The 27,528-nt window shown below is 43.2% G+C and overlaps 1 protein-coding gene across 1 annotated transcript; it reads right to left on the reverse strand.

The window, feature by feature from the left end:
• Window positions 1–849: 849 nt before the first annotated feature.
• On the reverse strand, window positions 850–27,127 carry cyba (cytochrome b-245, alpha polypeptide). Its single transcript, XM_067998043.1, has 6 exons — window positions 26,969–27,127; window positions 26,314–26,383; window positions 15,796–15,870; window positions 15,436–15,519; window positions 11,015–11,096; window positions 850–3,233 (listed from the first exon to the last, which is right to left on the reverse strand). The coding sequence occupies exons 1-6, from the start codon at window positions 27,024–27,026 to the stop codon at window positions 3,036–3,038; spliced, it is 567 nt and encodes a 188-aa protein (XP_067854144.1). The 5' UTR covers window positions 27,027–27,127; the 3' UTR covers window positions 850–3,035.
• Window positions 27,128–27,528: the final 401 nt, after the last annotated feature.

A 27,528-nucleotide genomic window follows, 5' to 3' on the forward strand; every position in this document is an offset into this window, starting at 1 on the left:
CTGCTGATAATGTCAAGGCTCACAATGAATAATAGCTACTTGGGTGAGGTACCAGGTACCATAACAATGAATCAATATTTTCAGGAGAGGAGAGAGAAAATTTGCAAGAATAAAGTTCCCACTCAGGAGTACATCACTCAAAACATTTTCTGTTCGTACATATATGAACAGTTTATCAAAACATTACTTCCATCTCTGCAACATTGTCTGCCTCTGCCTTCATGTTAGCCCTTTCACCTCTGAGGCCCTTAAACATGGATTTTAACCTCCAGACTCAACTACTCTAATACTTTCCAAGCTGCCTTCCCATCCTTCTCATTCTCCGAATTGTCGTAAGTTCTGCTGCACATATTCTGTCCCACACTGCATTTTACTCACCCATCTCCCAGTCCTTGCTGATCTACATTGGCTCCCCGGCCCCGAAAGCATTAAATTTAAAATCCTTACCCTTGCCTTTAAATTCCTTCAAGGCCTTGTCTCTCCTTATGTTTGCAATCTCCTCCAATGCTCTTCCCAAAGACTCTGTTCCTCTGACTTAGGCCTTCTATGCATCCCCCTTTCTTTCACCCCACTAGTGTCAGAGCCTTCAACTACCTCAATTCTTCTCTCTGGAGCTCCCTTCCTAAACCTTTCCACCTCCAAAAACATTCTCAAAACCCATCTCTTCAGCCAAACTTTTAGTTGTTCTTTCTAATTTCTGATAGCCTGGCTTGTCTTCTGTTTCCTTACATCTTTTTTCCCTTAAGCCTCAGTGAAGGGCCTTGGGATGTTTTTCTACATTAATCGTACTATAATACTGTATTATATAAATGCAAGTTATTATTGTTATAAACTTCAGATAGTACAGTATCATAGTTCATCAGAACCAGTTTCATTTATTTTGCATTCCAATATTGTAAACCAAAATATTACAGCCAGTTCTGTTGAGAGTGACATGTCATTATTTCTTTTGTGAATATTGCTTTAGAGAAACAACACAATTTACACAATTACTATATTCAACAATATGGTCACTACAAGACACAAAATGGCTTCTACAAAGACACAAATTGGCTTCGAAATCAGTTTTCCAATGTCTCCTGAAAAAGATACATACACACTTTAAGCCTACAAATTTTAAGATAACTTGGCTGAAATCTTGTATTCTCACAACATCATACAATATTTCACTATTGTGAGATATCTCAAGTCATAGATTGCCCATGGATCGGTGGCCACTGTAGAGATTTATAGCATGTAAGGCTTCAAAATGTACATTAGTTCATTACACATGGATTTTCAAGGTAGTCATATCTAGTGTCAGAAACTGTCACTGTTTAATGACTAAGTGCTGTAATGCTTTCACAGCTGGGGGCTATGTTTGAGTCCAGCACAGACTGACAGGATAGAAGTCTCTTTCCATTGGCTGTAAGGGTTAGAAGCAAAATGAGTTTGGCTACTTACAGCACGGCCTCTAGTGGGTACGTGCATATAATCTAGTATAAATGAGCTACTTTACTGCTTTGCTGCTTTTTTACCACTTTGGTGCTGAATTTATGCTCATATTGATATAAATTTGTCATTAATCAATGGCCCTTTTGAAAATGAATGCTCTCTACACGGATACCACCATACCCTCTGGAAGTGGGGGATTGACTCAAGATGTGTTGACTCCAGAATAGCAGCTAGAGCTGACACAACACCCCAGAAACAGACATCATTCATGACACACAGAAACTACCCCCTCTTCAGATTGGTAGGCTCACAACAGGCATTTTCTGTGTGTGGTCAGGTGAAGTGAACATAGCTGTGAAAGCACAAGTGAGACATAATACTTTGATGTACCTCATTCATACCAGTGTCTATTACAACCCTAAAGCCAGCATTGGAGGCTACAAGGATAGCGACACTAATTGAGGCTCCTTAGAAATTGGGAGTTAAAGATCATTGTCGCCAAGTTTAATTGTAGATTTGGCCATGCGACACCATAGAAGGGTTTGCCAACAGCAGGGTGTTCCATTCTTCAACTCTCCCTCACATTGATGAACAGAAGGATCAGAAATTTAGAAATGGTTTTACTGTGTACTTGAGCACTGGTGGATATTTCTAGCACAAGTTAGTAAAGATATATAGGAATAGTCTTGACAACAAAATAATTAGCCAGGTAACAATTAGCCAGTTGCTATGTGTATCATCTTTTGGGGCACTGCATCAGCTCCCACCATTCTACTGGAGTCAAAGCATCATGATTCACTAATTACATTGAGTCTACAGCACAGAAACAGGCCATTCGGCCCAACTGGTCTATGCCGGCATTTATGCTCCATTCGAGCCTCCACCCTCTCTACTTCATCTACCCCCACCAGCATTTCCCTCTATTCCTTTCTCCCTGGTGTGCTTATCCAGCTTCCCCTTAAATGCTTCTATGCTATTTGCTTCAACTACTCCGTGTGGTACTGTGTTCCGCATTCTTACCACTCTTTGGATAAAGAAGTTTCTGAATTCCCTACTGGATTTATTTGTGAATGCGGAATTTTGTTCTGGTTTCGATGTAATGATGCATTGATTTACAAAACCTCAAGTATTCACACTGTATTATGCACATGAAAAATACAGTTGAAAGGGATTTGTATATTAGAGCAGATGATTCATTTCCTCTTCTACAAATTCAACTGCTAATTATTACTGATATTTCAGTGGAATGTCATTTGTTAGTCCTGTATTTTATTAATACTTTACAAAGAACAGACGCTATATACTGCAAAAATCTGTAAATATTACAATTCTGGAAAAAAAATGAAATGGGAGAGCTTTTGGTAACAATATTATATAAACAGTAATGTTGGTAAGTAAACAAGAAGGCAGATTATTTCTTGTTGTAACAGGTCCCTCAAAGAGTGAGAAAATCCATAGCAAAAAATATTTGTTCACATTTCCTTTAAAGAAATCATAACTTGATCTTGCATTGGTCCTAAAACCTACAGTACGCTACGTTAAGATGTTCTGTAAAATAACAGGATAAGTTAGTAATTACAGTGGTAATTCCTCTGATGACATCAGTCTGAGTCAAGAGTGACTGGTGTGGCATTGACATAGGCAGCTCTAGCTGGTGCATCATCCACTTGTTTCCTTCGATGTTCAGCAGGTGGCCGTGGAGGGGGGTTCGTGGGTGGTTGATGAATACTCTTTCCAACTTGACGATTTTGAGACTGCTGCGCTTGTATGGGTTTCCATTCCTCTTTTCGTATCGCAGCCTAGATTGCGAAAGATAAGCGGTTTCATTTTTTGAAAAGCATGCCACCATTGCCATCTTATTGTTACACGTTTCAATTCAGAGTTGATCTAAACCATATCCTCCAATGGAACGAAAACCGGGCAGGTTCTACAGCAGGCAGACGACCCGCTTGGCCAAATCACTGGCGGCAAAGTTGAAAACTTCCCCCAGATGTTCCAGTCTGCTTTAGGACCACTTAAGACATTTTATCAGCAGGCAGTCCCTGTCAGCTGTTAAAATTGAGTGAAAGTGTAACTTCAAAGAAAATGTAATTTGAACATAGACCCAGCCAAGGTCCACTTAAGAATGCAGTCCAAAGTAAGCAGTTATGGGGATAGGTCATGTTGAGTGTGATCCCTCCAGCCACTGAGAATGTTAACATAAACTCAAAACTACTAATAGGTACTTTTATTTTTTTTTAAATGAAGCTAAAATGCACAATAGTTTGACATCTATTTCACAATCTGTACTTCTTTGGGATATAAAAAAAAATCCTAAAATTCAGGTTGCATAGTAATCCTTATGTCCTCTCTAATGAGAATGCCAGTTTATGGGGAGCTCGTCCCCTACGAACTACAATGTGCCTTTACCGGCCCAGCATCTGGTAAATGCAGCAAGGCCGAGGGGTCAAATAGAGAACTTGCAACTGTATTTGGAATAAATCCTATGCTACCTAGTGATCTCCTTGTCTTCAATTGGTGGATGAACATACACTCCATCAGACCAAGGTTCAAGCTATAAACCAGCAAATTTTTAAAATACTAAACAGGTAATGAACAGTATTCAGTACAGACATTATACTTGCAGTAAGCACAACCTTGACTATTCTCCTCGAATGGTCAAACGAACCAAGATTCTTCTCTAATGCTAACTTTGACCATGTTTCAAGGATCAATGTTTTGTTATTCAGCTTTTTGTGTAGAGAAATGATTCTACAGAGCCATTGATTTAGCCTAATCTTTCTGCTGGCTTCAGACTGACTGCTGACTGGGGTAAAGTCAGACACAGGTATATCATTCAAAACAAAGGACATTAAAACCATAATTCTCTCAACTACATTGAATGGACAGACTGTCAATTACATAAGGTGTTTCAATTGACTGGAATGTTTTGATAATTGATCTATGTCAAATAATTTGAATGACCGGATAGATGGGTCCCTATTCATGTAGAAAGACAAATACAGATCACAGCCCAGGACCCATCTGGAGTTCCGTTTTAGGCACCACACCTCTGGAAGAATATACTGGTCTTGGGAAGGATACAGTGCAGACTCACTAGAATGATACCAAGGCTTAAAGGGTTAAATTATGAGAATAGATTGCATAAATTTTGCTTGTATTCCCTTCAGTCGAGAAGGATGAGGGGTGATCTATTTGAGGTGTTTAACGTAATAAAGGATTCAACAGAGTAGATACAGAGAAGCTAGTTCCTCTGGTGGGGGAATCCAAAACAAGGGAGCACAATCTTAAAATTAGAACTAGGCCATGGAGGAGTGAAATCAGGAAGAACTTTTTCATACACAGGATGGTGGAAATGTGGAATTCTCTCCCCCAAAAGACTGTGGATGCTGAGTCTTGAAAATTTCCATTGACCGAGATAAACAGATTTTTATTAGGTAAGGGTATCAAGGGATATGCATCAAAGGCAGGTAAATGGAGTTGAGGTACAGATCAGCCATGATCTAACTGAATGGTGAACCGGCCAGAGGCTAAATGGTCTACTCCTGTTCCTATGTTCTTCCTGAACTATGCAAACCTCTGCCTTGTCCTCAGGCATGAAAATTAGCCAGATTGTAATGTGTATTCTATACAACTCGCAGGAACAGCTCACAATTACTGACCTTAACCTTGTGTGTGCTATGACCAGCAAGCAAGAATCTGATAAATAATCTAATGCAGTAGTCTCAAGGAGTGAAGCAGCAGGGGTAGAAAGAGCTCTAGGCTCCATGAAGGAAACAGTAGCATATCAATAGTAGTCAGCTTTTTTTTTTAAGTTAAAAATGTAGAATCATTTGTTGTTACGACATAATACCTAACCTCTATAGAAAGCAATGAGAAGGGAGGCCTTCACCAAGTACAGTTTCATCATCATCACAAAAGCACAATGACTCCAACAACCACAACAACGTGCATTTATACAGCATCTTTAACGTAGTAAAATGACCCACGGAACTTCACAGGAGTGTTATCAAACAAAATTTGACAGCGAGCCACATAAGGAGAAATTAGGACAGGTGACCAAAGGCTTGGTCAAAGAGGTAGACTCCAGCCTAGACTTAGATCTCCTAACTGTGCATACTTTCTGGCAGAATCAGACTGCTTTCATATTGATCTGTGGCCAAAGGCTCCTATAACCCATGTCTTCTGAAGCCAGTGGCCAGATGAAGGTAAAATTGGTGTATTTTGCTAGCCCGGATGGCCATGAAGAGACGTTCCCCCCGCTGCTTGGCCACTGGTTTAATTGTAGCCATTCCATAGATTGCAGAAGAATCTTTGTAGATTTTAAGCATGTGCTTTGCTGGCACAAGATGGTTCAACATGATATTAGCATGCTGCCTCACACTGGCAACTTGTGCTGACACCATGATACAGTTACAATGTACGTGTGCATTGGCCAATTTATCATAACTGTTCTGCACATCCACATATCCTAAGAATGCACTTTGCTGACAGTTTACAGCATATCTTTCTTAATGTGGGTAAAGAAAGCAAGGCTCTCAAGACCTCAGAGCTTGAGTACTGCGTACAGTTCTGGTCACCATATTACAGGAAAGATGTGATTGCACGAGAGAAGGTACAGAGGAGATTTATGAGGATGTTGCCAGGGCTGGAGAATTTTAACTATGAGAAAAGATTGGATAGGCTGGGGTTGTTTTCTTTGGAACAAAGGAAGCTGAGGGGGGATTTAATTGAGGTATATAAAATTATGAGGGGCCTAGATAGAGTGGATAGGAAGGAGATATTTCCCTTAGCAGAGAGGTCAATAACCGGGGGAACAGATTTGAAGTAATTGGTAGAAGGATTAGAGAGGAGTTGAGGAGAATTTTTTTCACCCAGAGGGTGGTGGAGTTTGAGAACTCACTGCCTTATGGAGTGGTAGAGGCAGAAACCCTCAACTCATTTAAAAAGTGCTTGGATGTGCATTTGAAGTGCTGTAATCTACAGGGCTACATACCAAGTGCTGGAAAGTGGGATTAAGCTGGAAAGCTCTTTATCGGCCGGCACAGACACGATGGGCCGAATGACCCCCTTCTTTGATTCTATGAAGACCTGGCCTGTAATATAAAAGGAACTCAGATCTGACAGACTGCACACCGCCTGACCTTTCAGTTGACCGACTACATAAGTGTGCACGGTATTTATTTAAATTTACAAACAAGGATCCCATGCAGCTTTTGTTAAGTTTACTGGTGACGTGTAATATGATGGCATTATATAACTAACAAAGATAGCGTTGCCTTTGAGTTACACCCTATAAAAATATGCAATAAAGAAAATGAGAAAAAGCTTGATGCCTGTAATCAGGGCATTCCTTACACAAACATTAAACGCTGTTAACTCTTGTAAAAGTGTTGCGACAGAATTAATAAGATTAAAACTCTCTGCACTGGTCTTACTTTTTAAAAAAAATATATAATCTCTCTGCATATTTTTTTTTTAAAAGCTGCAGATGTTGACTTAAACTGAAGATGCAGAGAAGTTCTTTTGCCAGCCACCACAGTAAAACCACCGAGCTCGAACCCAATACGCTGCAATTCCTACACACTTAGTGGCCTCTACCCAGCAGTTAAATAATAAATTCTCTTGGGTTTTGTTTGTAATAACCATTACTACATTTTCTTCTTTTCACAATTTATTTTTGTGCGGGAGAGAGAAATAAGGGACCTGTGTGTAGTACAGTGAGCTACCCCCACAATTTGACTCAACCCCCACCTCAGAAAAGTGCTCCCTACTACACCATGGTAATCTTTTCTGTTTTATTTGTTTATTGAATTCCTAAGACTTTACATTTACATATATGTTTTTTATGAATCCAATGTACATTTTGATTAAATACTTGTGGCATGTGTACATTGAGATGTTCAGGTTTCTTGGAATAGCTGCACCTTTGGATTGGAACAGGTTTGGAAGTGGTATAACCTAGGAGTCAGTGCTGGGTCCACTCTGTTTTTGGTGTATATATAGAAAACCTGGACCTGGACATAGCAAATTTCAATATCGTGCTTCCTAACAACATAAATGATGGTAGTTTGGCAAACAGAAAGGAAGCTAGGTGGGAAAGCGAGGAGGTCACAAAGAGTCTGCAAAGGGATATAGACAGGTTAAGTGAATGGGCAAGAAGGTGGCACATGGAGTAAAATGTGAGGAAATGTGAGGTTATTCACTTTGGTTGGAAGAATGGAAAAACAGAATATTTTTGAAATGGTGAGAAACTATTAAATGTTGGTGTCCAGAGAGACTTGGGCATCCCGGTACAAGAAATACAAAAAGTTAGCATGCAGGTACAGTAGGCAATTAGGAAAGCAAATGGCATGTTGGCCTTTATTGCAAGGGGGTTGGAGTACAAAAGTAAGGAAGTCTTACTACAATTGTACAGTGATGTGGAGATGCCGGTGATGGACTGGGGTGGACAAATGTAAGGAATCTTACAACACCAGGTTATAGTCCAACACCAGGTTATAGTCCAACACCAGGTTATAGTCCAACACCAGGTTATAGTCCAACACCAGGTTATAGTCCAACACCAGGTTATAGTCCAAAAAATAAAACTGTTGGACTATAACCTGGTGTTGTAAGATTCCTTACAATTGTACAGGGGTTTGGTGAGACCTCACCTGGAGTACTGTGTACAATTTTGGTCTCCTTATCTAAGAAAGGATATATTTGCCTTAGAGGTGGTGCAACGGAGGTTCAGTAGATTAATTCCTGGGATGAGAGGGTTGTCCTATGAGGAGAGGTTGAGTAGAATGGGTATATTCTCTGGAGTTCAGAAGAATGAGCGGTGATCTCATTGAAGCATATAAGATTCTGAGGGGGGCTTGATAGGGTAGATGCTGAGAGGTTGTTTCCCCTGGCTGAAGAGTCTAGAACTAGAGGGCATAGTCGCAGGATAAGGGGTCAGCCATTTAAGACTGAGATGAGGAAGAATTTCTTCACTCAGAGGGTTGCGAATCTTTGGAATTCTCTACCCCAGATGGCTGTGGATGCTGAGTCATTGCGTATATTTAAGGCTTAGACAGATAGATTTTTGGACTCTAGGGGAAATCAAGAGATATGGGGATCGGGCAAGAAAGTGGAGTTGAGATTGAAAACCACAATCTGATTAAATGGCGGAGCAGGCTCGAGGGGCCGTATGGCCTATGCCTGCTCCTATTTCTTATGTTCTTATAAGGAGGACTGTTGTCTTCGGTCCCTGCCACAAACTCCATTCCTAGCCACCGACTCCGCCCCTCCTCCCTGGCCACTGTCTGAGGCTGAACCAGACTGTTCGCAGCCTCGGCGTCCTATTTGACCTGGAGCTGAGCTTCCAACCCCATATCCTCTCCATCACCAAGACCGCCTACTTCCACCTCCGTATCACCTCCATCCCTGCCCCATCCTACCTGGGATTTTGTCAAATTTTGTCTGATAACGCACTAGTGAAGCGCCTTGGGATGTTTTACTACGTTAAAGGCGCTATATAAATGCAAGTTGTTGCTGTTTATGAACAGAGAGACCTAGGGGTTCAAATACATAATTCCCTGAAGGTGAAAGTGCAGATACATAAAGCCATAAAAAAAAAACTGCATTTTGGGTTTTATAAACAGGGGCATAGAGTAAAAGAATAAAGTTAAAATCATAGACAGCGTGCAGCATAGATTCACCAGGATGATGCAAGGGATGGGAAACTAGGAGTTATGAGGAGAGAAGTGATTCTGGGACTATTTCCACTGGAGCAGAGAAGATTAAGACCACATTTAATTGGGTTTTTAAAAAAATTATATAGGGTTTTGATCGACTGAATAGGGAAAGACTATTTTCTCTTATGGGAGAACCAGTGAAAAGAAGTCAATAATTTAAAACTGTAAAAGTTAGGAGAAATTTCTTTATGCAGAATTGTGGAATACTGAATGCTTTGCACATTGGATAACTATTTGAAGCAGAAGATACAGGTCTATAGAAAGACAGCGGGTCAGTGGGGCCAGTTTTGGATTGTTCTAGCATAGAGTTGGCACAAACATGGTGGGCAAATGACCTCCTTCTGTGCTGTAAACTTCCATGGTTTAATTTCTTGGGATCACATTTGGATGGGGAGGTAATTTTAATTACATCTGCATCTTGCAGGGAACCTGGCTTGTCCTGAGTTAGCCCAATAAACTCTTCTAAACATGTGAAAAGGAAGGCAGCTGAATTTATGATAACACTTAGCTACTTGCAAAAATACATACAGATGCAATTTGCTTTCCATTTGCAAACCTTTATGGAAAAGCCCCACTAATGTTTAAATAATAATCTAAACTAAAACACGTGAGCGTGGATGGATTTCTCGCATCTGAGTGTTTTTGCTTCTGTCCCAATTTCACTGAAACACACTTCTCTGCATATATCGATGAAGATGGTAATAGAATCTTAAGAAACATTTGGGAATTTTCTTTCAGCCGACAAAAGCAAATATTTTCTGTAGGTACGAGATTCCCTCTCAAACTCCATTTACTCTACTCATGTCAGCACAGACTGGGGGACGTGAAATTTAAAATGCAAAGTAACGATTCATCCCCATTGGCAGTCCTGAGTGGAACATTTGTCACTGCCACTTTAGTTGTACCAATGTATGTACTCTGGCCATAACTTAGACATATCAGCCAACCGTGGCTATTTTTGTTTATTAGTGAGATAAAACAACAAAGCCATTGTCTCATGCTGAATGTTTTAGTTGCCAATTTTTTCTCCTCATCTTTTCTCCTGCAGATGTTCACTCCATGGGCACTTGACGCCCTGCACTTGACGCCCTCTGGTATCTTGTTCAAGTGGCCAATATTCACACATGAACCTTAACAGGGAGGTCAGCAGGCTAGCGGACATCATCATAGCTATCTGATCCTGTTCTTAACATGTCCATAAATACACACTTGCAGCAAGGGTTTCTAGATACTAAATCGAGAATAATAACCATGGCTGATGTTCTCAAAAGTGCTGAGGAAAATTACAGTACACCTACTGTCATCCCAGAAGAAATCAGCTAACTCAGCTCAAACTGAGGATCGAGTCATGACTTTTCTGGTTGATGCGTATATCTACTCACTAGACAAACTTGCAGAACAGTCTCTAAGTGGAATCGTCAGAAAGATCTGAAGTGTAGGATTGAGTAGCATTAGTTATTTTGTGGATTTCATACTGAGAATCTAGCATTAATACTACTGCCATATCTTTCTTTATGCAGCTAATGTACTCAAAGATACATATCTGATTGTGTCTGGCTACTGGTACTTGTTGAGAATTGTCTTCGCATTTATTTGACAATCTTAAATCCAACCAATAACAGCTTTAGAACCGTATAAACTGGTCACAAGTTGATCACAGTAAGCAGGTTCACATTGAGCAGCCACACATTTTGATCATTTTATGAAGAAAAAATTGTTTATTTTGAAAAGTATTACACTAAACGGATAATTGCGCTAACAGTCACAAAAAATAATCTCCACTGAAATGGTTGTGGCAATTGTGAAAATTTATATTTCAGAATATTATAATTCTAACAAGAATATGAAAACAGACTTACAAGTAGGTAGATGAGACTAGCGATGCCAAGGTTGACGGTGCCCAGGACCGTGGGTAATATAAACCCTCCAGGCACTGCGAGGCTGGAGAGAATTAAACAAACAGCAGAATCAGTTAGCCTGCCACTGAGCTGCTGCAACATAATCTAGACATTGTGAATTAATAAATCCTTGGAAATTGTATAAAGTAAGGACACTCTCTAAACAATTTGAAACTGGGCACAAGTAAGGAAGGTGAACAGGCTGAAAAATTAGCAATCAAATGAACAAACATTAAAGAACAAAGAAAGGTGCAAATAGCTCAAATGGTGAAAGGGCAACGGGAAAACCTTCACAAGGAAAAAAAAAATGGAGACATTGAAAACAAGGAGGGGGGTGGGAAATCTACACAAATGTGAGGTCTATGAAATGAAAATAGAAAATGCTGGAAATAATCATTGGTCCACCAAAGGGAGAAAACAGGCCATACCCTGGGTACAGACTGCCCTCCTTCATCTCAATTGTGGTCTGACAATAGGTCAACCTGCCTTCCCCCCCACCCCATGCCATCAAATCCACCCTCATCCCCAATATCTCCTTCAGTAAAGAAAATTGGGGTATAGCTGAGATCTGAAGTTACCAAAGTCAATGTTCAGACCAGAGGGCTCCGTCTAGGCGCTTGCATTCAGCTTAGTTGGAATGGTATAGAAGGCTAAAGACAGAGAGGGCAGAGTGGGAGTGTATTTGCACTACTTCACTCAAATGATCTTTTATATTATCTAACAGAGTAGTTATGTTAAACTTATATAGAATCTTGGTTAGACCACAGTATTGTGCACAGTTCTGATCTCCATATTATAAAGAAGATATAGAAGCACCGAAGGTGGTGCAAAAAGATTTACAAGGATGATAGCAGAACTGAGAGGGTACAGCTATCGAGAAAGACTGAACAGGCTGGGGCTCCTTCTCTAGAAAAGAGAAGACTGAGAGGCAATCCGATAGGGGTCCTTACATTTATGAAGGGGTTCGATAGGGTGACGTAGAGAAGATGTTTCCAACTAGAAGCCATAAATATAAGATAGTCACTAATAAATCCAATAAAGAATTCAGGAGAAACTTCTTTACTCAGAGTGGTGAGAATGTGGAACATGCTACCATATGGACTGGTTGAGGCAATTAGCATAAATGCATTTAAGGGGAAGCTAGATAAGTACATGAGGGAGAAAGAAATATAAGGATATATTAATGGGATGAGATGAAGTAAGGTGGGAGGAGGCTCGTCTGGAGCAAAATACTGGCATAGACCTGTTGGGCTGAATGGCCTGTTTCTGTGCTGTAAAATTCAATGTCGTTCTATGTAAACACTGTGTAGGGTTAGGGTTCCCTGCTATTTGATTAAACAGATTGCAAGTTATGCAAACCATTCATTTCCTCTCTGTAGATTCTTCCCCACCCTTTTCTCTCTGCCCTATTAAATGCCTCAATTTTCAATTCTGACAAAGATTTAACATCTGAAACGTTAACCAGTCTTTGCCAATTACAGATGCTAACAGGCCTGCTGTGTAATTCCAACATTTTCTCCAGTCAAAATAATTGAATATCCCAACTCCATGGTAATGTCACACATATAACGAATGGATAAGACCTTTATAATGATCAAATTAGTCCCCTATTCACTATTATGCATGTTAATTTATTTTTTCCAACAGTTCCTTTGTTTTCCTGTGGCCGCTCAACTTAGTCACAATGGAGCAATCAGACTGTTGCTGAAGAGCTCAGTTCAGCCACAGCTGGAGCTCAATCCCTACTGCAGGCTATAAAATTTGCTGTGTCGAACTGGACACTGCATTGACCTTGGCAGCACAATTCCTCAACATGTAGGGTATATTTTACAAATTAATGCATTGGGAGCACATATTGGAAACTGGTGGTGGTGTGGGAGGGGGCGTCATCAGACCCACAGGATTTTTGTACCTACGCTTCCTGTGCATTTCCTGGAAGATGTTATGAACAAATAATGAAGTGAACGGGAATGAGTGAAATCAAGAGTGATGGGTGTGCATCCTGACACCGTCAATATTCATTTTTTGCCTTAATTTCCATCTCTATGATTATCATAAGAAAGTCAGGCATCACCTTCACCACGTAAAAGAGAATTTAAAAGATCGAGTGAAAATTGAAAAGGTAATACTTATTTTGACAAAAGATATGGGGCCCGATATTAGCACCCGCTATCGGGTGCGTTCCTGGCGGGGGGGGGTCTCCGAAAATCGGGGAATCCCGGAGCGGGTCGGGAGCCCGGCGCCAACCTGCCCACTTCCGGGTTCCCCACAGACGCGCTGACGTGCGCGCGCAGCCCCTGCATGTGGGACTCCCGCAGGCAATTAAAGCCGGCGGGGTGCCACTTAACAATATTTATTGTGGTATTTCAGGTCGTTAACAGACCTGATTAAGGGAATATTTCAGGAGGGGTGGGATTTTAGAAACAACTGGGACTGTTTCCCGTACTGGGGAAAACACACCCAGTTGAAATGGACGTGTTGCAGCCATCAGCCTGTGGCAGCTGCAAAGGTCCATTTGACAGGTGGGGGGAGGGGGGGGGGGGGGGGGAGACCCTCACTCATTGCAGGAGGCCACTCTGTCACTTTGGACAAAGTTTGGCCTCCACCACCCTCATCCTAACAATAAAATTCACCAACTTACACACTTACCCCGGTGTCCAGAGACATGTACCTACCTTGCAGACCCCCTCAGATGTACATCCTCCGGATGGGGGCCGCCGTAGCTGCAGTCATGACCTCCTCGGAGGGCGAACAGCATCACCAGCCTCACCAGCCTCGCCGGCCACGCCGTCCACCTCTGACACGTGGAGCCTCACAACACAGTGCTGTGACACATCCACCTGCACAGCAGGAGGGAGGGCAACCGCAGAGAGAGATGCGTCGCAGAGGGCACTACCCTCGCCACAGGGTCCACAGACCGAGGCTCAGCTTCCTGGACCTCTCTGAGCAGCAGTGCACACGGAGGCTCAGAGTCACTCGACATGTAGTCGTGGACATCTGCAGCCTCCTACATGCTGAGCTGCTCCCAGTTGTCCCGAGCACCATCTTCTTACCTGTCGCTGTCAAAGTCACCACTGCCCCTCAACAACTTCTCCTCCGCATCCTTCCAGGCTATCACCGGGGACATCGCCGACGTCTCTCAGTCGTCTGCACAAAAGAGCCCTGCAAATACACCTACACCCACTCTGCAGTGACACAATGGGTGGCATCAGGTGTGGGTCTTCATTTGTGATCCTCAGGGAAGGGCATTATTGCACAAACCAGACGAGATTCGCAAAGACGTGGCAGTAGTGGTGCCAATATAATATGTGATGTGAGTTGGTCAGAAATTAAATATAAGTAAAAACCATCACAAACCCTCAAACACCCTTGTGCATCCCCTTCATGCTCACGACACGTTTGCCTTACACTTCCTACTGCACATATGTGATGCATGCCCTGTGGCTGCAGCACAGGTAGTGGCAGGTTGAGTGAGGCAGACCGTGAAAGAGATGCATGAGAGGGTGAGTATGAGATAGAGCCATGAGATTGTATGAGGATTGGGTTGAGTGGTCGTGGCGGGACGAGTACTGGCGAGGTGAGTAAGTGCAGGTAAGATGAGGATGAGGTTTGAGTGGGTGTGAGGGGTGATGTGACAGAGTAGTGTTGGCAGCGCAGAAGGAGATGTGGGGTGGGGGCGGTGATGTGGCAGACGGAGTGTAGGGGAATGAGTAAGTGTACTCACTTTGGCTGACCTACTTAGGTCATTGCAGCGCCTCCTGCACTGTATGCAGGTGCGTGATATGTTGGTGGTGCAGGTGACCTCCTCTGCCACCTCGAGCCAGGCCTTCTTGGTGGCAGAGGCAGGCCGCATCCTCCTGCCCGCCGTGGGGAAGATCTCTGTCCTCCCCCTCCTCCTCCTCCTCCTCACCCCATCCAATGATACCTGGAGTGAGGCATCATTAACCTGGGAGCAGCCTTCCCCCTGGGCTGCTCCATGCTGTAATTTTTCCTATTTGTTGCAGCATCAGTCAGTGGAGGACTGCCCCTTTAAATACAGCTCCTCCAGCTGACAGACCTTACTGCACATGCGCAGTCCACCCGACGTGCAGCTCAGCAGCGGGGAACCCGGAAGACCAGGTAAGTGGATCCAATTAGGCTGCGATCGCGCGCGGGGCAGACTGATTTCACCGGGCGCGTTACCCACGTGCCCAGTAGCCGCCCCCCCCCCCTGCCGCGAACCCACAGCTCTCCTAATATCGAGCCCATGATGTGCATCTGTCAACCAGTACCGACAGGTGCAATCATGGGTCTGCGTGGATCTCAAACAGGATTATGCAAAATTTTAAAGGGAAGTGCAGGTTTAAAGGTTCTAGGACGCACACTCACAAATTTAAACTTACCATGCATGTAGAATAGCGCGGACATAGTAATTCCGGGTCAAAGGGCCAAACAATTTCACAACAGCTGCCAGAAAACGCTGACCTCTAGATGCAAAAAAGATGAACAGAATTATCAGCAAATAAAACACAAATATGCAGATTACACATTTCATCAGTATTGCAACTGGCCTATTTTAAAAATAGCAAACTTTTTTCTTCTTTTCATATTTTCTATTCCCCTCCCTCCTGCAGCTTGATCATGCTTTGCGTCAACAGAATTGTTTTCATTCAAGAAAATAATTTACTCATATGTAGTTAGCCACTTTTAAATTTGTTTTAACTTCCTATCGCACTCACTTCTCTACTTATAACTTTACTTACGGTCTCTCCATGGTCGTTCCCTTTCTCCTCTTCCCTCTGGGGTATTCCAGCAACATTACGAAAACTCCTGCAGCACTGAGTGTCACAAGTTAAAGGAAAAATTCTAAACCACAATGATTCAGCACCCGCAATCCTTTTATAGAGACAGTACTTCTTTCTTCAGTTTCATAACCTGGTTTCATGACCTTCAAAACACATCATCAAACCAGAAAGATTACTTGCTCTCCACTACAGTCTAATAGCTGCCAGAAACTCAGCACTGATGCCAATCACCAAGTTCCTCCTTACATCTACATTAATTTTTACATATAATTCGGTGATTCAATGATAGAAAGAAGAAAAATGTTTCCATCCTAACACAGATCCAGATAAACGAGTGAGTTTATTATTGGAATTAAGCTGGTGATACAGCACTTAAAGCTGCCTAAAATTTATTCTTCCGATATTTTCATCACAAGGCACACTGAACTTTAGTTTCCAATCTCTCCATATTCCAGTGGAAGTAGATCCAATACAGAATTAAACACCTGCCTCCAAAGCCTCAAGCCTCTTTCAAAGAGCCGGCAAAGGCATGACGGGCCGAATGACCTCCTCCTGTGCTGTACCATACTATGATACTACAATATGGTCTGCAGCTGAACCTTCACCAAGCTTTTGAAGAGCTGCTCACCATTTAAATCTTTCATTCTTATTAAGACTTTTATAATAAAACAGATACAATTCAGCCATTAAGTGCAGATTTTATACCATACATACTAGTGCACGTATCGGGTAAGGAGCAATTGATATAACTGAAACTACAGTCAAGACTGAGCAATAACTAATATATGCACCCTGTATCTAAATGAACCTACATCTAAATGGGTTGCCCACACACTCCTCCTCCCGGTATCAGCCATGAGCCTCTGAGTCAGAAGGTTGTGTGCTCAAGCCTTATTCCAAAGACTTGAGCACTAAGGCTAGACTGAGGGTTCAGTGCAGTACTGAGGAAGTGCTGCATTGTTGGAGGTGCCTCCTTTTGGATGGGATATTAAACTGGGGCCCTACCTTTTCGAAGAAGAGCAGGGGAGTTTCTCCCAGTATCCTGGTCAGCTTATGTCCCTCAACCTACACTATCAAAAATGATTATCTGGTCAATTATCTCATCGCTGTTTGTGGGACTGTCTGTGCAAACTGTTTCCCTACATTACAATGGTGACTACACTTCAAAAGTACCTAATTGGCTGTGAAGCATTGTGTCATCCTGAGGTTGTAAGCATGGGTTTGGAAATTGGTTTGGAGGTAGGAGTCAGAGAGTAGGGATAAGAGTACTGACTGGCGGGATGTGACAAGCCGTGTTCCCCAGGGACTTGTACTGAGGCCTCAGCTTTTCACCATGTTTATCAATGACTTGGATGAAGGAATAGAGAGTTGTTTATCCAAGTTTGCAGATTACACCAAGTTGGGAGACACAGTAAGTAGTGCAGATGGGAGCAGGAAGTTACAAAGGGACATAGACAGATGGGCAAAACTGTGGCAAATGGAGATCACAGAATCATAGAAATTTATGCCATTCAGCCCATCGTGTCTGTGCCGACTGAAAAAGAGCCATCCAGCCTAATCCCACTTTCCAGCTCTTGGTCCACAGCCAAATTATTCCAATAATTTGCCAAATGTGGAGAAGTGTGAGGTCATCCACTTGGATCCAAGAAAGATAAATTGGAGCATTTTCTAAATGGTGACAAACTAGGAACTGTGGAGGAGCAGAGAGATTTAGGTGTACATATACATAAATCACTAAAAGTTAGTGGGCAGTACAAAGGGAAATAAAAAAGGTTAATGGTGTGTTGGTCTTTATCTCAAGGGGGCTGGAATACAAAAGGGAAGAAGTTATGGTTCTGTTGTATAAAGTCCTGATCAGACCCCATCTGGAGTATTGCATTCAGTGCTGGGCACGGCACCTCAGGAAGGATATAATGGCCATGGAGGGGGTACATCGAATATTCACCAGAATGATGCTGGGGCTTAAAGGGATAAATTATGAGGACAGGTAGCATAAACTTGGCTTATATTCCCTTGAGTATAGAAAACTGAAGAGTGATCTAATCCAGGTGATTAAAACGATAAAAGGTTCAATAGGGTAGATACAGATAAACTATTTCCTCTTGTTGGGGAATCCAGAACAAAGGGCGGAATCTTAAAATTAGAGCCAGGCCATTCAGGAGAGAAGTCGGTTAGCACTTCTTCACAGAAAGGGTAGCAGAAATCTGGAACTCTTTCTCCAAAAAGGCTGTGGATGGTGGGTCAACTGAAACTTTTAAGAATGAGATCAATAGATTCTTTTTAGATAAAAGTATCAAGGGATATGGAGCAAAGGCAGGTAAATAGAGTCGAGGTACAGAACAGCCATTATCTAATTGTATAGCGGAACAGGCTTGAGGGGCTAAATAGCCTACTCATGTTCCTATAGTAAAGTGCTATATAAATGCATAAAAAGCACCTTCTAGTAAATTCAATGTTGCAAATTTGATTTGGTTCTCTGTCTGACAGCAGCATTACTTGCAAGTTAGAGTTGCTTGCAAATAGGATTAAATCCATTTTTTTTCCTGTTTCTAATCTGAAATATTAGACAGGTTTTCAGCGTTTTTGTTTCAATCTGATGTGGGAAGTTTGGAAAATAATTTTTTTGCAGTATGCAAAAGTATTACCCTTTTAAACAAACACAAATTATTGCTGGCAGAGAACTGAAATGAATTTGCCACACTGAATTTTCTAGAAGGTACTTTTTACATGATTAAGAATCCCATCCAAAATTCCTCTATACCAGCGACTACACTTCAAAAGTAATTTTTGGCTGTAAAGCGCTTTAGGACGTCCTGGATCTTTCTTTCTATAGTGGTGCTGGAAAACATACCATCAAATACAAATGAATAAAAATGAAAGGGTCAATAAAAGATTATTTTTCTACAAGAATTATTATGTATAATAAAATAACGGTGAGCAGCGCATGCGCAGTCAAACGCGGAAATCCAGAACTTGCTCTTCCTGATTCACCAGTGATCTGAAAGATTTGCATTAAAGGCTGCAATTAATGGACCAGCGCGAACTTGTTCTCCTGCCCAGCTGGAAACTAACTAATCTCACCACAAAAAAGGGACGCTGAATTTATAAGGTTTAAACTAACTTTTAGCGGCGTGTTAAGTATTAAAGACTGCCAAACAACCTCTCTGGCACTGAAAATTAACTTCTAAAAATATGGAGTCTCATTACTCCTGATTATAATAGTTTTTGGACATTTAAAAAAAAAGTTTTGAATTTTAATTTTTTTCCTGACTCCTTTATCTCAGTCTTTTAATCTTACCCTCTCTTTATTTTGCTTTGTCTATCTCATTTTATAGTATATTTACTAACCTTATCCAATTAGAGGGTGAGAAGGTTGATTCTCAAACAAGCGTACTGAGCTTGAATAAAGGAGACTATGATGGTATGAGAGCGGAATTGATTAAAGTGGACTGGGAAAATAGATTAAAGGGTAAGACGGTACATGAGCAGTGGTGTTCATTTAGGGAGTTATTTTACAACTTTCAAAATAAATATATTCCACTGAGGAAAAAAGGGTGTAAAAGAAATGACAGCCATCCGTGGCTAAGTAAAGAAATCAAGGATAGTATCCGACTAAAAACAAGGACATATAAGGTAGCCAAACTTAGTGGGAGGATAGAAGATTGGGAATTCTTCAAAAGACAGCAAAAAGTAACTAAAGGATTGATTAAGAAAGGGAAGTTAGATTATGAAAAGAAATTAGCAAAAAATATAAAAACAGATAGCAAGAGTTTCTATAGTTATATAAAAAGAAAAAGGGTGGCTAAGGCAAACATAGGTCCCTTAGAGGATGAGACCGGGAAATTAATGGTGGGAAACATGGAGATGGCAAAAATGCTGAACAAATATTTTGTTTCAGTCTTTACAGTAGAGGACACTAAGAATATCCCAACACTGGACAAACAGGGGGCTCTGGGGGGGGGGGAGGTGCTAAATACGATTAAAATCACTCAAGAGATGGTACTCAGTAAAATAATGGGACTCAAGGCGGATAAATCCCCTGGACCTGATGGCTTCCATCCTAGGGTCTTGAGGGAAGTGGCAGTAGGGATTGTGGATGCTTTGGTGATAGTTTTCCAAAATTCCCTGGACTCAGGAGAGGTCCCGGCAGATTGGAAAACTGCTAATGTAACACCGTTATTTAAAAAGGGTAGTAGGCAGAAGGCTGGAAATTATAGGCCAGTTAGCTTAACATCTGTGGTGGGTAAAATTTTGGAGTCTATTATTAAGGAGACAGTAACGGAACATTTAGATAAGCATAATTTAATAGGACAAAGTCAGCATGGCTTTATGAAGGGGAAGTCATGTCTGACAAATTTGCTTGAGTTCTTCGAGGATATAACGTATAGGGTGGATAAAGGGGAACCAGTGGACGTAGTGTATTTAGACTTCCAGAAGGCATTCGACAAGGTGCCACATAAAAGATTATTACTTAAGATAAAAAATCACGGGATTGGGGGTAATATTCTGGCATGGGTGGAGGATTGGTTATCGAACAGGAAGCAGAGAGTTGGGATAAATGGTTCATTTTCGGACTGGCAACCAGTAACCAGTGGTGTTCCACAGGGGTCGGTGCTGGGTCCCCAACTCTTTACAATCTATATTAACGATTTGGAGGAGGGGACCGAGTGCAACATATCAAAATTTGCAGATGATACAAAGATGGGAGGGAAAGTAGAGAGTGAGGAGGACATAAAAAACCTGCAAGGGGATATAGACAGGCTGGGTGAGTGGGCAGAGATTTGGCAGATGCAATATAATATTGGAAAATGTGAGGTTATGCACTTTGGCAGGAAAAATCAGAGAGCAAGTTATTTTCTTAATGGCGAGAGACTGGAAAGTACTGCAGTACAAAGGGATCTGGGGGTCCTAGTGCAAGAAAATCAAAAAGTTGGTATGCAGGTGCAGCAGGTGATCAAGAAAGCCAACGGAATGTTGGCTTTTATTGCTAGGGGGATAGAATATAAAAACAAGGAGGTATTGCTGCAGTTATATAAGGTATTGGTGAGACCGCACCTGGAATACTGCATACAGTTTTGATCTCCATACTTAAGAAAAGACATACTTGCTCTCGAGGCAGTACAAAGAAGGTTCACTCGGTTAATCCCGGGGATGAGGGGGCGGACATATGAGGAGAGGTTGAGTAGATTGGGACTCTACTCATTGGAGTTCAGAAGAATGAGAGGCGATCTTATTGAAACATATAAGATTGTGAAGGGTCTTGATCGGGTGGATGCAGTAAGGATGTTCCCAAAGATGGGTGAAACTAGAACTAGGGGGCATAATCTTAGAATAAGGGGCTGCTCTTTCAAAACTGAGATGAGGAGAAACTTCTTCACTCAGAGGGTGGTGGGTCTGTGGAATTTGCTGCCCCAGGAAGCTGTGGAAGCTACATCATTAGATAAATTTAAAACAGAAATAGACAGTTTCCTAGAAGTAAAGGGAATTAGGGGTTATGGGGAGCGGGCAGGAAATTGGACATGAAGCTGAGTTCGGATCGGTCAATGCCCTGTGGGTGGCGGAGAGGGCCCAGGGGCTATGTGGCCGGGTCCTGCTCCGACTTCTTGTGTTCTTTAGATTTGTGGTTGGGATCAGATCAGCCATGATCTTATTGAATGGCGGAGCAGGCTCGAGGGGCCGATTGGCCTACTCCTGCTCCAATTTCTTATGTTCTTATCGGGCACTTCTTGGTTTTTAGTCTGCGCGATTTGTCAATATGTTTCACTTCCTCTCACAGCGTGGCTTCCTTCAAGCTGATTGCTTGAGGGGACATAGAGATCCTTTCCCCCTGGAAAGAACGCTAATGTTTTTTGAACTCACATTTCAAGGATGTTGCTGCCAAAAAGGCGGCGGTAACTTAGTGGGTGAATTTAAATCTAATGAGCAGTGAGCACTGTTGGTTCGCTGCTCAGAGCAATTTACGGGCCATTCAAATTGGTTTTCAATGGAACTACTTTTTGTGTTCAGAGCTAGAGATGTCAGTGCTGAGAAACAGAACACTTTTCTGCATTTGCCACTGAGTGCCAGCATCAACCATTCCTAGGTCGGGAATCCCAAGCCCTAAAAGTTGAGTAAAGCTCACTTAGTTTTCCCCCAACAATGTACCCCAACTTCATCCTCAGAAAAACGCTTCCTACTGTAACAGGGTGACATTTCTAGTCCCCACACCGCATATACTGGTGCCCGCTTTGAGTGAATCCAGCAAATTTCAGTTTGTTACTTTTGGTTTGTGCTGTGGACTACTGCCCTCTAGGAAGTGATTTAACACTGTCCAAACTAATTTCATTGAGGATCTTTGCAGACAGCTGAGAGACTATGGGCTCGATATTAGGAGGGCAGCGGGTTCGCGGCGGGGGGGGCGGCGATTGGGCGTGTGGGTAACGCGCCCGGTGAAATCAGTCTGCCCCGCGCGTGATCGCAGCCTAATTGGATCCACTTACCTGTTGTTCCGGGTTCCCCGCTGCTGAGCTGCGCGTCGGGCGGGCTGCGCATGCGCAGTGAGGTCTGTCAGCTGGAGGAGCTCTATTTAAAGGGGCAGTCCTCCACTGACTGATGCTGCAAGAAATAGGAAAAACTACAGCATGGAGCAGCCCAGGGGGAAGGCTGCTCCCAGATTTAATGATGCCTCACTCCAGGTATCATTGGATGGGGTGAGGAGGAGGGGCAGGACAGAGATCTTCCCCACAGCGGGCGGGAGGAAGCAGCCTGCCTCTGCCACCAAGAAGGCCTCGCTCGAGATGGCAGAGGAGGTCACCTGCACCACCAACATATCACGCACCTGCATACAGTGCAGGAGGCGCTGCAATGACCTAAGTAGGTCAGCCAAAGTGAGTACACTTACTCTTTCCCCTACACTCCGTCTGCCACATCACCGCCCCCACCCCACACCTCCTTCTGCACTGCCAACACTACTCTGTCACATCACCCCTCACACCCACTCAAACCTCATCCTCATCTTACCTGCACTTACTCACCTCGCCAGTACTCATCCCGCCACTACCACTCAACCCAATCCTCATACAATCTCATGGCTCTATCTCATACTCACCCTCTCATGCATCTCTTTCACGGTCAGCCTCACTCAACCTGCCACTACCTGTGCTGCAGCCACAGGGCATGCATCACATATGTGCAGTAGGAAGCATAAGGCAAACGTGTCGTGAGCATGAAGGGGATGCACAAGGGTGTTTGAGGGTTTGTCATGGTTTTTACTTAGATTTAATTTCTGACCAACTCACATAACATATTATATTGTCACCACTACTGCCACGTCTTTGCGAATCTTGTCTGGTTTGTGCAATAATGCCCTTTCCTGAGGATCACAATGAAGACCCACAACTGATGCCACCCATTGTGTCACTGCAGAGTGGGTGTAGGTGTATTTGCAGGGCTCTTTTGTGCAGACGACTGAGAGACGTCGGCAATATACCCGGTGGCATCCTGGAAGGATGCGGAGGAGAAGTTGTTGAGGGCAGTGGTGACTTTGACAGCGACAGGTAAGAAGATGGTGCTCGGGCCAGCCGGAAGCAGCTCGGCATGAAGGAGGCTGCAGATGTCCACGACTACATGTCGAGTGACTCTGAGCCTCCATGTGTACTGCTGCTCAGAGAGGTCCAGGAAGCTGAGCCTCGGTCTGTGGACCCAGTGGCGAGGGTAGTGCCCTCTGCGATGCATCTCTCTCTGCCATGCCCTCCCTCTTGCTGTGCAGGTGGATGTGTCACAGCATTGTGTCGTGGGGCTCCACTTGTCAGAGGTGGACGGCGTGGCTGGCGTGGCTGGTGATGCTGTTCGCCCTCCGAGGAGGTCATGACTGCAGCTACGGCGGCCCCCATCCGGAAGATGTACATCTGAGGGGGTCCGCAAGGTAGGTACATGTGTCTGGACACCGGGGTAAGTGTGCAAGTTGGTGAATTTGATTGTTAGGAGGAGGGCGGTGGAGGCAAAACTTTGTCCAAGGTGACAGAGTGGCCTCCTGCAATGAGTGAGGGTCTCCCCCCAACACCTGTCAAATGGACCTTTGCAGTTGCCACAGGCTGATGGCTGCAACACGTCCATTTCAACTGGGAGTGTTTCCCCCAGTACGGGAAACAGTCCCAGTTGTTTGTAAAATCCCACCCCTCCTGAAATATTCCCTTAATCGGGTCTGTTAACGACCTGAAATGCCAGAATAAATACTGTTAAGTGGCACCCCGCTGGCTTTAATTGCCTGCGGGAGTCCCACATGCGGGGGCTGCGCGCGTACATCGGCGCGTCTATGGGGAACCTGGAAGTGGGCGGGTTGGAGCTGGGCTCCCGACCCGCTCCGGGATTCCCCGATTTTCGGAGCCCCCCCGCCAGGAACGCACCCGATAGCGGGTGCTAATATCAAGCCCTATCAGTCTGATCTGAATTCAAACCGAGTTAAAAGAAAAATGGATGAATCCCACTATACTATCCCGTGCCCAACTAGGAATTACTGTGATTTTCTTTTATTTTGAGGCTGCAAGGCTGATTCCATACAATCCAAGACTGAATGAGCAATAACCAGTTATTTTGACTTTAAAATTTAACAGTGCGATCACAAAGTTGCTACAGCAGAACACAATGTCACTGAAGTACTACAATCATTAAAGTGGTGATGCTGCTGTCAGAAAACGTCACTAGGAAGTTTTAGATTGCAAATCAAAAATTTTACTCTACAAACAGGCAAATTATGTTGATTGTCAAAAATAGCTGCAGTAATGCAAGGTTGATACAGCGTTTACAGCAAAAGATATTTTTTGAAGAGTCTTAAAGTTGTGGGGGTAGATTTTAACTATAAGGCGGCCGACCAGCATAGCATGCCGGCAGGGTACCAGACAGTGGTGCTGGATGCTAGTCAGTGCTCGATAGTGCCGGCAGGGTGCTTGACAAAGCTCAATAGCACCGGCCAGGTGACCGAGCCATTTAGAGGGCCGATCGTCATTAACACATATGCGTCGAGCGGCACGCCCCAAGTGGGTGTCCAGATACGCCTCGCTGGCTTTGGGCCAGTGCAATATCGGGTGGTCCAGACGGGAAAAGGGCAGGTCCGAGAGAGGGGGGTGTGATCACGGAGGTGCGGGTAGCCTGGGGCAGCAACGTCCACATTATTCTTCTGGAGTCCGGAGGAGCACTCCTGCTCTTCCTGGCCCCACATAAACAATTTTAGCACTCACCTTTATGGGGCTCTTCTGCTGTATGGCCAGGTTTTACTGAGCGGATCATTCACAGCGGACACTCCCCCCAGTGTCCATGTAACTTCCTCCAGCCTGACAACCCACCAAGATCACTGCGCTCCCCCAATTCTTGCCTCTTGCGCATCCCTGATTTTCATCTCCCCACCACTGTGCTTTCAGCAGCCTAGGCCCTAAGCTCTGGAATTCCCTCCCTAAACCTCTCCACCTTCTTTAAGATGCACATTAAAACCTACCTCTTTGAACAAGCTTTTAGTCACCTGTCCTAATATCTCTTTATATGCTTTGTGGCAAATTTTTGTCTGATAACGCTCCTGTGAGGTGCCTTGGGACATTTTACTATGGTAAAGGTGCTATATAAATGCCAGTTGTTGTTGTAGACAGTCAAAATGGCACCGGGGTCTTATTTACGTCATAGGACCCTGATTTACACAAATTTAAGAGACGCCTGCCTGTTTCAGACGGGAAATCCAGCGGCCCAGCAGAAGGAAAAGTGACAGCAGAGCGGGAACAGGGTGGTAAACCCACTACCTCTATTTTAACTCCACTACCCCCCCGTTTCCACCTGGCAGAGGGAGTTCAAATTCCTCCCCCCCCACATGTGATCTTCAAAGGATGACACTTGTGAAATGTCAGCTGAATATCTTCACTGTAAATTTCAAGGCAGGTTAACATTTCTTTCCTGTTTTTTGACATGTTGGGAGCCAAAAGAATAACCTAGGTATTAATCCACAGGGATTTCCACCTTACCCGTGGGGTAACTGTGCACCTCTCTGTCTGCACAATGCCATTAGGTGTTTCAAACTAAAATGCTGGCACCAATTTCTGAAAGTACTCCTGATTTCAGCAATGTTGGTATTTTTGGTCAATTTCTTTCATTCTAAATAAGGTTCAATTTCTGCAATAATCTGATGTGTCACACTCTTCAAATATATTTGCTAACATGTGTGACTGCTTTTTAGTCAATCGACAGATTTTGGTACAATAACTTGCATTTATATAGTATCTTTAACGTGGAAATCGTCCCAAGGCTTGAGGAATGCAGACGTAGAGACAAAAAATGAAAGATTAGAAGGGGTGTCCAAAACTTTGGTCGAAGGGGTGGCTTCCAAATATTTAACAATAGTTTTTTTTTAAATGTGCATTATATGTTTTAATACATTTCTCAATGCTCAGCGTAACTGAGTAAAGGTCTTTAAACCCGGTGTAACAGTTTAGGGTATCTCCAGAACGAAAAGGATACATGCCATAAGCAGCAAATTCCCAGCCTTTGAACTGCCCAGCCACTCCTACCACGCCTCCGATCAGCAAAACTAAAATAAGGAAATACAAGAGATGAAATTAGAGACAAAAAAGACGGAACAATCATCCCAGCTCTAAAACCATCCAAACTGACAGAAAATCGTCCGGTTTCCAGAACATATAAAGGCACAGCATAAAATTTCTGTACTAGGGACTTTGTAGCTTTGTTAAAAAAAAATACGAAAAATTCAGTTTCACAAGATGAAAAGATTAACCCCATTATTTTTGCAGTAAGCCCTGTATTACAGTCCAGCTGGTGTTGAGTCCTTTTAACAAACTGTCAGTTCCTGCACATCAAACCGTATTGCGGAAAAAGTTCCAAAAGTTCATCCATCAGTTCACAGTAAAGCAGAAGTACACAGCCTCAAGATAGAAAATTGTAAACAATTTTACAACACCAAGTTATAGTCCAGCAATTTTATTTTAAATTCACAAGCTTTCGGAGGCTACCTCCTTCCTCAGGTGAACGATGTGGAAATCCACATCAAGATAGAAAGGTTAACCCCCGAGAGTGGAGTGCACACAGGAAAAAAACTGTTCCTGCTGTTTTTTTGGAGACAATGTTGTAGATTTGGGGGTGTCGCTGTGTTACTCACTGAGCCCAGATGCCAGAGCCTGTTCGTTTGCCCACATGGCCCACTCGATCTGCCCCATGGTCCCCGGACTGGCTGCTCTCTGCGGCTCCACTATCTCCCGGGTTGATCTGAATCTCCGATTCTACTCTTTTTTAGGTTGTTGCCCTGTAACTAACCACAACTCCACGTCACTTCCTCTTTTTCTCTGGCTACGTGACCAATCGCACGAGCATCTGGGACTCGGCACAAAGTCAGCTTTAAGACCCCAGAAAAGAGGAAGTTTGGGTCTGGAATCGGCGAGTGCAACAACCGTGCGATCAGAGAGCGTGAGCTCCGGGCACAACCCAAGGTCTTACTAAATCAAACACCTTGCCATGGAAGCAAGGTGTATAAAATGTAGTTTTACTGGCATCTCTGTACATATGTAATAGCAAATAAATACAATACTTATTTTTGATGTATGAACAACTTATGCCTATAAAAGGCCTAAGAGAAGTATGTTTGCTGTACATAAGTTAAAAGAAAATGAGCTGTTTGCAGTGTTTAATAAAAGCTTTGGGTTAGTAATATTGTTGCAGTTT

This window comes from Heptranchias perlo, chromosome 16 (genome assembly GCF_035084215.1).
Source record: "Heptranchias perlo isolate sHepPer1 chromosome 16, sHepPer1.hap1, whole genome shotgun sequence".
NCBI classification, from domain to species: domain Eukaryota; kingdom Metazoa; phylum Chordata; class Chondrichthyes; order Hexanchiformes; family Hexanchidae; genus Heptranchias; species Heptranchias perlo.

Coding starts and splice junctions, on each gene's coding strand:
- cyba (XM_067998043.1), bottom strand. CDS start 27,026: ATGGGGCAGATCGAGTGGGCCATGTGGGCAAACGAACAGGCTCTGGCA. Junction 26,384..26,968: donor GGCTCTGGCATCTGGGCTCA/GTGAGTAACACA, acceptor TCCTTATTTTAG/TTTTGCTGATCGGAGGCGTG. Junction 15,871..26,313: donor GAATTTGCTGCTTATGGCAT/GTATCCTTTTCG, acceptor TGTGACACTCAG/TGCTGCAGGAGTTTTCGTAA.